The sequence below is a fragment of the Cantharellus anzutake genome (genome assembly GCF_015039405.1).
Source record: "Cantharellus anzutake strain C23 chromosome Unknown EI90scaffold_15, whole genome shotgun sequence".
NCBI lineage: Eukaryota > Fungi > Basidiomycota > Agaricomycetes > Cantharellales > Hydnaceae > Cantharellus > Cantharellus anzutake.
In genome coordinates this window covers 146981-162903 of record NW_024066965.1, presented here as the reverse complement: position 1 = coordinate 162903, position 15923 = coordinate 146981, and the positions used below count along the sequence as shown (strand labels likewise).

Genomic DNA, 15923 nt, shown 5'->3' with positions numbered 1-15923 from the left:
TCTCAGCGCAGCCGTACGCATAGTAATGCGAAGTTTGAATTCAGAATCACCGAGTCATAGCGAATTTAATGGTAAATATGAGGAATTTAAAATAGGAAACTGCAACAAATGCAGCGCAGTCAAGTTCTAATTAACCATTAAAATAGCTTAGGCGAGGAAGGACAATAAGGATTCTAGGCGCAGTCTGACCGCAGTAGAGCCGCAGTTCAGTGCAGCAAAGCACAGTAGAACTATAGCATGAAAATTTCATTTTTTATTCAGTTTGAGAAAAATACACTGTAAATAAATCCTGTAAATACAAGGTAGAGTGTGAAAAAGGAAGGCGACCCAAGGAGTATAAAAGGGAGACCCTTTCTGCAACTTTTCGCCCCCCCCCCCTCAGAGAAATAAGAAAATAGAGTATTATTTTTCTCAAGCATTTCTGGTTGTCACTCCAGCGCGAAAAAGTGATATACAGTTAAGATTGCCACTGTAGTAAAAGGCAGCAATTAAGGAGAGAAATATTAAGTAGATATTTCAACAGGAGAGCTGGTTAACACTCCAGATTTCAAAGTGTAAACACAAAACAGTTATTTTGCTACTGTTAAAACAAGCAATAAAATAAGACAAAAATAAAACAAACTCAAGGGACACTCCAGACACAATCTAAATCCATTAACTGAGTAGAATCTTTGAAACTTCACCAAGTAGAAGATTTAATTCAAGTTAAAATTCCAAATTAAACAATGCTACACAGAATTACACCTAGACAAATTAAGAAATTTCAATAAAGGAACAGCTCCGCAGGGCTCGGTTTATCTGTAAGTCAACTCCCAGAAACTTTTAGACTAACCCATAAAAATAGAATTAGCCAAAACACTCGGATTGGTACTATATTTACAACAAATACTACTAGTTGTCAGGGGACAACTCCCAGGTCCCCATGACCCTCCCCTATGGTCCACAGTCTCTGGTCTGGCCAGCCCTATCCAGGGCACAATCCTACTGTGGGTAAGGAGATGTATAGATAAAGGCAATACACTTGCCTACTGTGGGTAAGGAGATGAGAAGGAAGCTAACTTCTCATCTTCCCACAGTGGCCACAATATCAGCAAAACTTCTGGGGATACCCGGAAGTCACATGAAGGGGTAGGAACCGGGCCCGGAGCATGCGGCGCGCGGAGCATGCATGCGTGCGGGAAGCGTGGTGGGTGGAAGCGGGTCCGGGTCTGGGCTAGTCAGGGTGTGTGCCCTGACACTAGTACACTTCCTGTCAGGGACGCGTCCGGGGTTGAGAGGGCCCAGGGGTAATGTCCGGCACTGAGGCCATCGTGGGGTGTGGAGCAGGTGTGCATACTGGCAGGCCTGATCCGGGACACTGGTCACTGGCCACTCAGACTGAAGTGGAGAATGTGTTATTATTATTAAAGGGGAAAACTATACTACTTACCTGAAGTGGAGAATGTGAGAAGAAGGTTACTTCTTCGGTTCCCACTTCAGGTACATTTATGTACATGCGGCTTGAGTCACATGATGAGTGCCACGTCATCCTCGGAGACAGCCACAGGCATCCGGGTGTCCCTGTGGGGGATCCCGAGAGCGTCCGCTGCATGCGCGCGTGCTGGGCACAGCAGGAAGCCATCTGGGGTGTGTGGGCCGGACGGGTCAATAGTACATCGATACAAAGGAAGGTGGTCCGTGTAGATAGAAAGAAATAAACAGGAAGAGGAAGATGAGAAGAATGAAATAAAGAAAGGGGAAGGAAGAGGGAAAAGAAAGGGGAAGAGAGGGAGGAAGGAGGAGGGAGGGGGATGGACAGCGGGGAGCGGGTGTGGTGTGGCAGGGTGGGTCCGGGTGGACCTGGGTCAGGCGTGTGTGCCCTGACACTTCCCCATCCTAACTAAAGAACCAGGGAACAGTTTGGTGGTGGTCTTGTTTGAACCTCCCAACTGACCTTCCTTCGTTCTCTCCTTCAGCAGGGGTGGGAGTGCACTAGTGGACATTGGAGCTGTCCAGAGGCCTTCTGTGAGGCCCTGGCCCATGTCTATATTCCGCCCACAACATCAATTGATGTTGTGTTGTCTGATAATTGTGTCGCAATGCTAATTTAGCATTGCGGAAGCTTCTCTATTTATTTGTGCTGAGAATGCATTAGAATGTATATAAACCCTCGGGGTAGCTGTAAAAGGCAGATCAGCCTTTACTTCTACCCCATTAATATACAGCCCATCAAAGCGTATACTTAGACGGACTAACTGAGGCCTGAGGCAAATGGGGGAACAGAATGTACCGTCCCCAAAACAAGTAAGAACCCTTTCACTTTTTTACGCTATATTTTCTTTTCCATTCTCGGCACCACGTTACCAGCACCGAAACCCCATTTGGCAACATGCACGTCGTCGGCCCCTGACAATGTGCAACTTCAATCAAGTTCTCACACGAACTTGTTGAACGACTCGACACATCCTCTTGATGTTGTGGAGATACAACACCAGGAGCACGTTGTTGTGGGGACAAGTCCATGCAGGCTAAAACAAGCCTCATTGCACACTTCACCCTTTACTGCATCAGGGATTAGGATTGGTGAGTCGGGGTAATAGTAGGAGTTGTGGAGATTGTAGAGGTGGTTCTGATGAGTTCAAAACTTGGGCCAAATAATATGCCACAATTCCAAGACTCCTCCAATGTCTTCTTTAGCATTTGTATCATTTAACTAGCCCATAATTTCACTGAGACTAGCTTGCATGTGAGCTTCCACATAGTTCATATTGTCCCGTGACTCCCGTCATGCCTGATAATCAGAATATCTCCACAACCACTGAACCGATTAGGGTGAAATTCAACACTGAGTATTTGGGCATTTTTCTCGATTTAATGACCCCAAGATCGTCCTCTTCCGTCAGCCTTTGACCTTGTTCTCATGGTTGCAGTCAAGTGCATGGACTTTGCTCATGAGGACATCTCAGGTTGAATTTCACCACCAAATCTCAACCAATTCCTTCGCGGAAAGGCTCATTCGGTTCGTACGAAAACCCTCTTTCTTCTTTCCTATTACTCCCCTCTATCATTCTTTCCTCCTAATAATGTACAAGGGCGGGAGCCCAATTTTGATGTATTTGCTGCATAAGGTTCTATGAATTTGAGCACACCCATTATGCACTCCTACAACGCCAAGGGGAAAGGTAGGGAGATCGACCCAGAACAACTGGCTGGATCGTTGACTGTGGGGGAGAGTGGAACTTCTCCACTCCATTTCAGGCCAGGCTTCGTGCCTGTGCCGTTCATTCTGTCGTTGCAACCCATGAACAGTGGGGTGAAAATACCATGCGTTGACGCTACTCAAACGTGTAATTTCCCTCCCGACCACAGGAGAAAGAAAACAGTGCCAATGAAGGCCACTGTGGAGATGATACAGGAGGAGGACGGTGATGCGGAAGTCACCAGTGTTCTGTACGATTATCACACATGGAAAAATGCCCGATCTACGTCCAGGATCATGTAGATGACATTGGCGGACAGCCTGCCAAGGTCAGACCAATCTTCGCTGAGCGTAGTCTCAGCAAATCTACTTTCGACTTTAACGCTGAAGGAGCGGAGCTGGATCACCTTATGTAACCAGTTTCCTATGTCCAATAATGATATTAGAGTTTGTGCTGATTTGCTTACTGACTGTGTTTTGGTTGCCAAATATATAATTGTTCACTGTCTAAACAACAATAAACACCCCCCAACGATCTCACCTGACGTATAGATCGTCTTCAGATAAAATTCTATATTGACTTTACTATGATTTCTAGTCAATATTACACCTCGATATACCACTTTTCAGTAGGACGTGATTTTCCTGATAATTTACTGAAGGAAAACTACTAGTAAAATAATTCTGCAATAAATGTTACTCAATACAGGAGTGACCAAACTGCTCTTTCTATCGCTTAGAGTGCGTGCTAGTTATCTAGCAGGTTCAGGATTGCTCACTTTTTCTCCTGTGGTGTGATAACCAAGTATTGCTGAGAGATTATTCAATTAAGAAGTCCCTCCACCAAATTCTCACTAATTCTCACTATGACACTTTTGTTCAGCTGTGTCTAACTGACCCTAACTCACGCTTAGAGTGATGTGGTAGTTTTATATTAGCTAACAACTAATATTTGCTTTTATCTTTTGGAGCAAATGAACCAACCACTGGTGAGGAGAATTAAACTTATATTTCTACCTAAGGTTTGAGAGGGGGCAGAAGCGGCGGCCCTTTATGCTTTTCAGAGGCCTCTCTACTCCCACGCCTCGCAATAGTTACATGTGCTACATTTGTATTGTAGATAGTTCTAGAATGATATAGGGGCTTGGGCTGTGTGTCATATCCATCCCCAGCCATTGACTTCCGGTCCCTCCGATCCCTCCAGTCTAACTCCGCTCCTTCCTCACTAACCTCGGAGCTCCCGTATTCCGTAATCCTCTCGGTACCCCTCGATGGTCACCACCCCCTCATTTCAATTTATTACCTACGCCTCCCTAAGTACGGAGCCCTGAAGACTTCCGGACAGCTCCGACGTCTGCTAGCGCACTCCCGCCTCTGCTGGGCAATACACTCGCCTGCCCTGCAGAGCCCACCTTCGGGCCTATCCCTCTGTCAGGGTTCAGCACCCTGCCTTAGGGTGCCCCGGACTCCCCACCTACTTCACCCCCTTTTATTCTTTGACTGTTGCCTTGTTGTTGCCTTTGTGTGTTGTGTACACGCGCGCACGGGATAGCGTGGGAACTTTCTGAGCAAGCAGCTCGCCCAGAACGTTCCCACGGGTCACAGCCACAGTTCTGGGCAAGCAACTCGCCCAGAACGTTCCCACGCTTACCGGGCACTGCCACCTGGATGTTCCCTCCGGGTCACACTACACAACTCTAAGAGCTGTATAGTTGTGGGCATGTGACCCATTCCTTTATATAGCAACCATGCGGGGAGATGAGACCTTTACCCTTCTTCTCATCTCATGCCCTGCATAGGCAAGTGTATATATTATCTTTCCTTTTACTATACATCTCATGCCCCGCATAGTGTGAGGACAGGCCAGATGGGGGTTGAGGTCAGGGAGCCTCCGAGTCCGAGGCCGGGCCCTGACACCCTCCTTTCTGTTTCTGGGTTATCGCCTGCCTTCCCGCTAACCCCGCAACCCGACTCGTCGGTAATATTCAGTCGGCTAATGTTTAACCCTGTTAGCTCCGCTCCGTTCGGCTCCGCCAATTGCGGACCCGTCTCCGCTGTAACCATATATATATCCAACTTGTACATAGGTTACACTCCAGTAATAAAATCAACTAGAGTTACCCCCCCTTCGGTTCTGATTGCCAGTCAGTAAGTTAGGGCACGGACGTGTCACTAGGCACAGCGCTCTTGGCATAAGTCGCTGAGGCCAAAGCCCTCCGCTATGGAGACTCTCCCTCATCTCGAATCTGGTCTCTGACATTAGGCGAGGGAGGACAATAAGGATTCTAGGCGCAGTCTGACCACAGTAGAACCGCAGTTCAGCGCAGCAAAAGCGCAGTAGAACTATAGCGTGAAATTTTCATTTTTTATTCAGTTTGAGAAAAATACACTGTAAATAAATCCTGTAAATACAAGGTAGAGCGTGAAAAAGGAAGGCGACCCAAGGAGTATAAAAGGGAGACCCTTTCTGCAACTTTTCGCCCCCCTCAGAGAAGTAAGAAAATAGAGTATTATTTTTCTCAAGCATTTCTGGTTGTCACTCCAGTGCGAAAAAGTGATATACAGTTAAGATTGCCACTGTAGTAAAAGGCAGCAATTAAGGAGAGAAATATTAAGTAGATATTTCAACAGGAGAGCTGGTTAACACTCCAGATTTCAAAGTGTAAACACAAAACAGTTATCTTGCTACTGTTAAAACAAGCAATAAAATAAGACAAAAATAAAACAAACCCAAGGGACACTCCAGACACAATCCAAATTCATTAACTGAATAGAATCTTTGAAACTTCACCAAGTAGAAGATTAAATTCAAGTTTAAATCCAAATTAAACAATGCTACACAGAATTACACCTAGACAAATTAAGAAATTTCAATAAAGAAACAGCTCCGCAGGGCTCGGTTTATCTGTAAGTCAATTCCCAGGAACTTTAAAACTAACCCATAAAAATAGAATTAGCCAAAACACTCGGATTGGTACTATATTTACAATAAATAACACTAGTACACTTCCCCATCCTAACTAAAGAACCAGGGAACAGCTTGGTGGTGGTCTCGTTTGAACCTCCCAACTGACCTTCCTTCGTTCTCTCCTTCAGCGGTGCTGGACTCGGAGTTGGGCCGGAGTCGGGCGTGGGAATGGTAGTGGCCCTGTAGGGGCCAAGTGGGCAGGGTAGAGGAGTTGCACTGGGCACAGTGCTGGAGGTGGACTCAGGTGGGAAGGTTGGTGTGGCTGTGGGGGAGTCGGCCAGGTGCAGGGGAGCCTAGGGGCAAGCAGGGGAGTGAGTGGGGAGTCCTCAGGGAGGATAGGGCTGAGGTCGGGGCTCGCATAGCAGGAATGGGCTCGGGCGGCATCAGGATGGGCGGCTAACGGGTTGGAATGCATGGCCGTGACAATACACTGGACCGTTGCAATCCATATGTACCAGCCATATGCCATTCTGCTGGAGCGCCCTACATGAAAAGTGTTTCACGCAAATCAAAATAATCGTGTGCAAAACTGTTACAGGAATGGGTTCCAGGGAACCCAACCTGAGCCATTCTGCTCACGGACGGAGGTGGCTGCATAGCTGTTGAGGGGAGAGCAAGAGGAGATCTGAGGCCAGGTGTGCTAACGGTAACTTGGCCTTGGCGCTCCGAGGAGCGTACCAGCAGTGGGTGTGGTGGTCTGCTAACAGTGACTTGGCACTCCGAGGAGCGTACCGGCAGCAGGTATAGTGGGGGCTCCTTGAGGGAGCCACCTAACAGTCGGCTAGTGGTGACTTGGCACTCATGTGAGTGTACCGGTAGCGTGGGTAGTTGGCACTCCTTGAGGGAGTAGCCCAGTGGTCAACTATCGGTTACTTGGCACTCAAGGGAGCGTACCGGGAGCGGGATTTGTTGGGACAGGCAGGTTGGTTGACCAGTGCACAGTGGTGAGTGACCGTGGGAATTTGGGCCCACAGGTATGTGGCCAGGCATCCTGGGGCTGCCTCAGTCACTTCTCCCTCCCAATTGTAGGTGTCACGACCTGACATATCCGTCACTTCCGTCAACGTGTCCTAGTGCCACTTGGCCCGTCCCACTTGCTATCATCATCATCTGTCCATCCATCCGTCCACCCGTCACCCTCATCTGCACTTCCTCCCCCGCGCACGTACCTTCCAACCTAGGTTGCCCGCTTCATTGTTGTCCACTCGCCAGCTGGATGGCTTGCTAGATGGCCAGATGGCCTTTTCTCTTTTGTCCGCTTGCAGACTATTGTTCCTCCTTTGTCACTCATTGTTCTTGCTTGCCTTTTGTTGACCAAGTTTTCCGATATTAACTATTTGTCTCTTTCTTCATTAATATCGTGCTTGATCCGCCACTCCTTCCGGGCTGGTCCTATTTAGTTACTTGTGTTTATAACGTGTGTAGGTTACACCGGATGTACCTCAGTTCGTATATCGACTTGGATTCTCCCTCTAGACTCTTCTCCTCATCGTAAGGCTTCTGTCTGAAATTGGGACACCAACGTAAGAACGAAGTGCAGCACTCCACCCAAGTCGCTGAAGCTAAAGTCCCGCCCCTCTGACCTTATGAGCCTGGACGACTTCATGTGCCTTGCAGATCATCCGGATAAGCATCTGACACATTCCTGACTGTAGGACCCAGTAGGGTACCACAGGAAGGATAGGAATGGGAGCTCAACCACCCAGTGGGGGGGTGGGAGCAGGAAGAGTGAGGTCCAGTGTCTGAGCACTCACCAGGCTATTGAGGTTTTCTCACAGATTGTATGAATATCGATGTAGACATCGATATGGGTCAAGTCAGATGTTACAGGGAAGGTTCACAGTGGTGGCACAATGGTGGCAGCTACAATCGTGGTACAAGGTTTTGGGGGTTATGTATTTGATAAAGAAAGACCTCTTTCGGCATTTGCCTTTACATGTCACATGACTAGTTTATATCTAATATAAAAGTTGCAATGGTCAAGGGAAGTCCCTTGAAATTCAACAATTTCCCCAGCCAGCACCAAAACCCAGTGGGAAAGCTTGGCATGGGGTTTTGGTAGAGAAATAAAGGAAAACAATAAGGAGACATACCTGGTTCCACCTGCTTGCAACCATGGACCATAAGATTCTAGTCCATCCCTATAACACCACCCATCTGAAGAGGCTAAGGTTGTCATATCCATCCCCGGCCATCGACTGATCCCTCCGGTCTACCTCCACTCCTTCTTCACTAACCTTGGAGCTCCTGTATTCCGCAATTGCCTTGGTACCTCTCGATGGTCACCACCCCCTCTTTTCAATTTATTACCTACGCCTCCCTAAGTACAGAGCCCCGAAGGCTTCCGGACAGCTCCGACGTCCGCTAGCACACTCCCGCCTCCGCTGGGCAATACACTCGCTTGCCCTGCAAAGCCCACCTTCGGGCCTATCCCTCCTTTCCATTTCTGGGTTATCGCCTACCATTCCGTTAACCCCGTAACCCGACTTGTCGGTAATATTCAATTGGCTAATGTCTAACCCCATTAGCTCCGCTCCACTCGGCTCCACCATTTGCGGGCCCACTCTCGTTGTAACTATATATACTCAACTTGTACATAGGTTACACCTCAGTAATAAAATCGACTAGAGTTTACCCCTGTCAGTTCTGGTTGCCAGTTTAGTAAGTTAGGGCATGGACATGTTACTTGGCACAGCGCTCCTGGCATAAGTCGCTGAGGCCGAAGCCCTCCATCATGGAGACACTCCCTCGTCTCAACCTGGTCTCTGACAGTATTTTATTACTCCCTGACTAGTACACGTCTTGTATGGCACCAAAAGCCCCTCGCACTCGTTTGCAACTACATACATTAGTTCCCAACTCTGCCTCACCTTCCCCAGAACCCTCACAGCCTAGTCCTAGTCGATTGGTGAGAAACCCAGTTGAGTTTCGTAGCTTTTCTAATCTAGAAACCCCTCTCCCATCGACTCCGATCATGCGTCCCGTTAGGAATCGATCACCAGTTGCAGATTCTGATTTCAGAGACACCACGGAACAACCCATAGACCCCGTTCACTTCTTTGGACTCGGTTCCGAGGTCCCCGACTTCATCGACCCCCCTCCTGCTGATCCTCCCATCCCCACTGTCCCAACTGACGACGATGCCGAACCCATCCCCAATGTGGCTATTGCACAATTAGCCCAAGCCATTGCCAGCTTGGCTCGTCACACCGGACGCCCACCACCTCCACCATCCTCCGCTCTCCGGACCAAGGTCCGTGAGCCCGAACAGTTTGATGGGAAAGATCCCCGAGAACTCCGAGTATTTCTGGTCCAATGCGAACTTAATTTCCAGGACCGTCCCCTCACTTTTGCTAGCGACCACGCTAAGGTCATCTTCACGCAGTCCTACCTCAAGGGAATGGCCCTCGATAGGTTCGAGCCGGATCTATTATTCGATCAAAATTCTACGCTTCATCCGCGATGGATGAATAACTATCAGGAGTTCGTCAATGAACTTCAAACCAACTTTGGTCCTCACGATCCTGTGGGCGACGCCGAAGTTCAACTGATGACCCTGGACATGAAGGACGGGCACCACATCAATAAGTATGTCGTCAAGTTCAACTGACATGCCTCTCAACTTCATGGTTACGGAGAAGCTGCGCTCCGTCGTTTTTTCTATAACGGATTGCCGGAACATATCAAGGACGATATTGCCAGAGTAGGTAAACCTTCTACTCTTTCGGAACTTCGTACCTTGTCGCAAACTTTCGATGTGCGCTATTGGGAGCGTAAATCTGAAGTTACACATCACACGAAACCCTCCTCCTCTAACGGTTTCGACAAATCCACCACTGCTTCTCGTTCCGACCCCATCCCTTCCTCCTCCTCTTTCAACTCCGCCTCCGGTAGCAAGCCTCCGAAGGACAATAAGAAGTCCGAGGCCAGCTCCGCTAACCAGACCTTTCGTCAAAACTCGGAGACAATGGCAAGCTCATGCCACAAGAGCATAAGCGTCATCTCGACGAGAAACTTTGTATGTTCTGCGGCCAGTCTGGCCACATGGTCAAGGACTGTCCCAAGTCTTCTTCTTGTGCGTCTAAGGCCCGTTCGGCCCAGACCGAGGAGCAAGGATCCGCTTCCGCAGAAGCAAAAAATTAGTCCGCACCCCCATGGACTCCGCACGGACCAGGGGTTGCGATTCTTCCCTCTGTGTGCTCAAAGAAGTGCGTTTAAACGCGTCTTCCATCTCCGACTTATCCTCCTTCCATATTCCCGTTTCTTTTTCTCTTTCAAATGGTCTATTTTCTCCTCTCAATGTTGACCCTCCGGTTAATGTTCTACCCATTGTAGATAGTGTTGCTGATGTACCACTCTCTCCTCCACCCCCTCCAACTACTTCCGTAGATCGATCCACCTCTCTCCGTTCCTCTTCTTTCTCTTCTCCTGTCCCTTCTCCTCCGTCCAATGATAGGACACAAAATAAACTTTTCCGCTCCTATGAGAACGTACCTGCACTCATAGACTCTGGTTCTTCGGACTGCTTCATCGACGACACATTCGTAAAGAAGTTGGCCTTGAAGACATATCAGATTAAACCCCTACAACTACGCCTATTCGACGGTAGCACCAACTCAATCATAACCCATGCCATTGATATTCCCCTCTGCTTCGCTTCCGGAAACATCACCCCCACGACTTTCTTTGTCACATCGCTGGATGGATCATGTTCCCTAGTCCTAGGACACAACTGGCTTACCCGCTACAATCTGTTGATTGACTGGGTCTCAAGCAGTATTACGTTCTGAACTTCCGAACCTACCAAGACAGTTACTCCAAGCTCTCCCCCATCGTCTCCGGCACCACTGCTGTTGTCCGACATCCAACCATCTGATGTTCTGCCAGCACCTCAGTCACAGGCTCCCATTCCTCCATTACCATCTATCGAGTTCGTCAGCCGTTCCGCATTCACGAAGGCTTGTCGACTTGAAGGATCGGTATCCTTCAGCCTAACCATCCCTTCCGAGGACAGCCGCTTGAGAGCTGCCTCATCCCACACCGATTCCGTTGACCTCTCGGCCGTTCTGAAGGAGTATCACGAGTTTGCAGATGTGTTCAGTAAGAGCAAAGCCTCGACACTGGCACCGCACTGTGAGCACGAGCTGAAGATCGACCTTGAGGAAGGCACTTCACCACCCTTGGGTACCATGTACTCTCTCTCTACTTCGGAACTCAAGGCCCTCCAGGTGTTCTTAGATGAACACCTTGCCTCCGGGTTCATTCGTCCCGCCACTTCCGCTTGTGCGGCACCGGTCCTCTTCATCTGCAAGAAGGATGGATCCCTCTGTCTTTGCGTTGACTTCCGAGGGCTGAACAAGATCACCAAAAAGGATCGCTACCCACTCCCCCGCATCTCCGACCTCCTTGACACACCTAGCCGTGCCACAGTCTACACCAGACTCGACCTCCGGCATGCTTACCACCTGGTTCACATTGCAGCAGGCGACAAATGGAAGACTTCCTTCCGCACGCACTATGGTTCCTATGAGTGGCTTGTCATGCCATTCGGTCTCACAAATGCACCCATGGCCTTACAGCGATTCGTCAACACGATCTTCGCCGACCTCTTGGACGTTTCTGTGGTAGTCTACCTAGACAACATCCTTACCTACTCGGAAGACATGGCTTCACATCAGGAGCATGTCCAAGAAGTTCTTAGGAGACTCCACAAACACGGCCTATACACCAATCCGAAGAAATGCGAATTTCATATGGACACTACGGAATATCTCGGATACTGCCTTTCTCCCTCCGGACTCACCATGTCCAGCGAGAAGGTTAAAGCCATCCAAGATTGGCCTGAGCCCCGTAAAGTCAAGGATGTCCAGTCCTTCCTTGGCTTCGCTAACTTCTATCGGCGTTTCATCCACCAATACTCCGACATTGTGGTCCCCTTGACACGCCTTACACGTAAAGGAGCCCCCTGGTTATTCTCTGACGACTGTCACTCTGCTTTCAACACCTTGAAAGAAGCCTTCACTTCTGCTCCTATCCTGACACATTGGCTACCTGACGCCCCCCTCATTGTAGAAACCGACGCCTCTGATTATGCAATCTCCGGAATCCTGTCCATCTGTTGTGATGATGGAGAGATTCGCCCCGTCGCTTTCTGCTCTAGAACACTCTCGGCGCCGGAGCTCAACTACGACACCCATGATAAGGAACTGCTCGCCATCCATGATGCGTTCCGATCATGGCATCACTACCTTGAAGGTTCAGGAACTCCAATTGACATCGTTACCGACCACAAGAACCTTGAGTATTTTTCCACCACCAAACTCTTGACCTGGCAGCAAGCCCGCTGGTCAGAGTTCCTCTCCCAGTTCCACATGACTGTCCGATTCTGTCCCAGAAGACTCGGAGTAAAACCAGATGCGTTGACTGGACGCTGGGATGTCTATCCCAAAGAAGGGGATATGGACTACGCTTGCGTCAATCTGCAGGACTTCCGACCGGTCTTCACTTCAGAGCAGCTCACTGCGTCCTTACGAGCCACGTTCCTAGCTGCCACAGTAATCCGAGCAGCCATACTCGTCGACACAGAGGCTCTCCATCGAGACATTCTAGCCTCCCTCTCCTCCGATACCACAATCTCTTCTCATCTCGCTTCCCCCACCCTCCCCAATTCCCGCTGGTCCGTTGATGCTGAAGGCCTGTTAAGGCTGGACAACCGCATTTACGTTCCGGATTCCAACAATCTCCATCTCCGCATTTTGCGAGACAAACACGACCACCAACTTTCCGGACACTTTGGTCAAAACCGGACTCCGGACCTAGTGCGTCGTGAGTATACCTGGCCGGGCATCCATAACTTCGTTAAGAGCTACGTCTCCTGTACTTCTTGTGCCCATGCCAAAGTCCCCTGTCATAAGCCTTATGGCTTGCTCAAACAACTCCCCATCCCCAAACGTCCTTGGAACTCCATCTCCATGGATTTCATTGAACAGCTACCCTCCTCTTCCGGATTCACTTCCATCTTGGTCATCGTGGACTGCCTGTCTAAACAGTGCATTTTCATTCCTACCCACGACACCATCACCTCTCCGGAACTGGCCAAGCTCTTCCTCCTCCATGTGTTCTCCAAGCATGGAGTTCCTTCCCATGTCACCTCTGACAGGGGTCCGGAGTTTGTCTCTCATTTTTTCCATTCACTTGGTAAGGCCCTCGACATCCGCCTCCACTTCACCTCCGGTTATCATCCAGAAGGAGACGGTCAGACCGAACGGATGAACCAGACACTCGAGCAGTACCTGTGCATCTACAGTAACTACCAGCAGGACAATTGGTCCGAACTCCTGCCTCTCATGGAGTTTGCATACAACAATGCTCCGAATGCCACCACAGGTGTCTCCCCGTTCTTCGCCAACAAAGGCTACCATCTGAACATCACCGTTCACCCGGAGTGGGATCTAACATCAGTACGCGCCCAGGAGTACTCTGTAGATCTCGACTCCCTCCATCACTTCCTTCGCAAGGAAATGCACCTCACTCAGATCCGTTATCAGGGCCCGGCAGACTCCTGTCGGAGTCCTGCCCCAGCTTTCGAAGTAGGAGCCTCGGTCTATGTAAAGGCCAAGTATTTCCACTCCACCTGACCTTCCAAAAAGCTTTCCGAGAAAAACCTCGGCCCATTCGAGATCATTGCCTGCATAGGAACTCACTCCCTCACCCTCCACCTGCTGGAAAACATGCGAGCCATTCACCCGGTATTCCATGTCTCGCAGATCGAACCCTCCATCCCAAACATCATTCCGAACCGCCACCAGCCACCTCCGCCTCCCATAGAAATCGAAGGTGAGATGGAGTTCGAGATGGAGGAGATACTCGACTCCAAGATCAACCGATGTAGACGCAACAAGTTGCTCTACCTGGTCAAGTGGCTAGGCTATGAAGGGACCAATGAGGAGACACAATGGCTCCTTGCCGGCAAACTCGATCACACCTCTGACCTCATCGAAGTGTTCCACTCTCGGTATCCAGATAAGCCTGGACCCGAAGCCCCTTAGGAACCCCAACTCCTCTCCCATCTCTCCCTTTCTCTCCACTCCTCACTTCCATTTTCGTTTTTTCTTTTCTGTAAGTACAGCTCCCCTCACCTTACTAATTCTGGGCCTTCAAGGGGATACTGTCATATCCATCCCCAGCCATCGACTTCTACTCCCTCCGATCCCTCCAGTCTACCTCCGCTCCTTCTTCACTAACCTCAGAGCTCCCGTATTCCACAATCGCCTCGGTACCTCTCGATGGTCACCACCCCCTCTTTTCAATTTATTACCTACGCCTCCCTAAGTACGGAGCCCCGAAGGCTTCCAGACAGCTCCGACGTCCGCTAGCGCACTCCCGCCTCCGCTGGGCAATACACTCGCTTGCCCTGCAAAGCCCACCTTCGGGCCTATCCCTCCTTTCCGTTTCTGGGTTATCGCCTACCATTCCGTTAACCCCGTAACCCGACTCGTCAGTAATATTCAATCGGCTAATGTCTAACCCCGTTAGCTCTGCTCCACTCGGCTCCACCATTTGCGGGCCCGCTCTCATTGTAACTATATATACTCAACTTGTACATAGGTTACACCTCAGTAATAAAATCGACTAGAGTTTACCCCCGTCAGTTCTGGTTGCCAGTTTAGTAAGTTAGGGCACGGACATGTTACTTGGCACAGCGCTCCTGGCATAAGTCGCTGAGGCCGAAGTGTCAGGGGACAGACCCCGGGTCCCCATGACCCCTCTCTACAGTCCACAGTCTGGCCTGTAAACACAGCCCATCTCAGGGCATAGCTACTGTGGGTAAGAAAGTGTATAGATAAATAGAAAGTAGGCTACACTTGCCTACTGTGGGTAAGAAAGTGAGAAGAAGGTTAACTTCTCACTTTCCCACAGTGGCCCCAATATGGCGAAAACTTCCGGGGATACCCGGAAGTCACATGAAGGTAGGATCCGGGGACCAGAGCATGCGGCACACAGATCATGCGGCGCAGGAAGCGCGTGCGGGAAGTGGAGCGGGTCCGGACGCGGGTCCGGGTCCGGGCTAAGTCAGGGTATGTGCCCTGACACGAAGCCCTCCACCATGGAGACACTCCTTCGTCTCAACCTGGTCTCTGACAAAGGTGAGAAAAGCAGCAAATATGACTGCTTATGGCCTATCCAGGCTACAAGTGGGCAAATTTGCACCGCCACCGCCTACATCCCACCCTATCCAGGGGTTTCCGCCACCTCCTCCAGAGGTGAGCGCTGTTCCTCCCCTCGACTCTGAGGATACATCAATGAGTGGAGAGTCGAGTTTCGTGGAACAGGCTGAAGCTGTTCCACCTGCAACCTTGACAACAAGGTGCTTCCCTGCAGCTCAGTGCCAGCATATGGCAGCAGCTGAGGATGATGGAGCCGGGCCTTCGACAAATCCGCAGGCTAATATGCCCGGACCTAGCACCATGGCCCGAAAGGGCAAACAAAAAAGGCCTAACCGCCTTTGTCTGATAACATTAGCATCGACTTTGTCATTGTTAATGATCAAAATCATGAAGGCCTAACTGCCCCATTAATTTTCCTTTTCTTTTTCACTGTTGAGAGGCCTGACCGCCTCCACTTATATTCTCCTTTGCCGACAAAATAATCAGTACAAAGGGTTTAACTACATGTGGCATTATTAGAAGTTTTTTCTTCCCTACCACCTTACTTCACAATGAAAGCCTGATCACTTTGCGTTAATTCTTACCCAAGAGCCTAACTGCTCGACCCAAA

General features: G+C 49.6%; 1 protein-coding gene across 1 annotated transcript; it reads left to right on the top strand.

The window, feature by feature from the left end:
- Positions 1-15252: 15252 nt before the first annotated feature.
- On the top strand, positions 15253-15712 carry EI90DRAFT_3121002 (uncharacterized protein; the record flags this gene model as incomplete). Its single annotated transcript, XM_039063357.1, has 2 exons — positions 15253-15292; positions 15342-15712. The coding sequence occupies 2 exons, from the start codon at positions 15253-15255 to the stop codon at positions 15710-15712; spliced, it is 411 nt and encodes a 136-aa protein (XP_038918100.1).
- Positions 15713-15923: the final 211 nt, after the last annotated feature.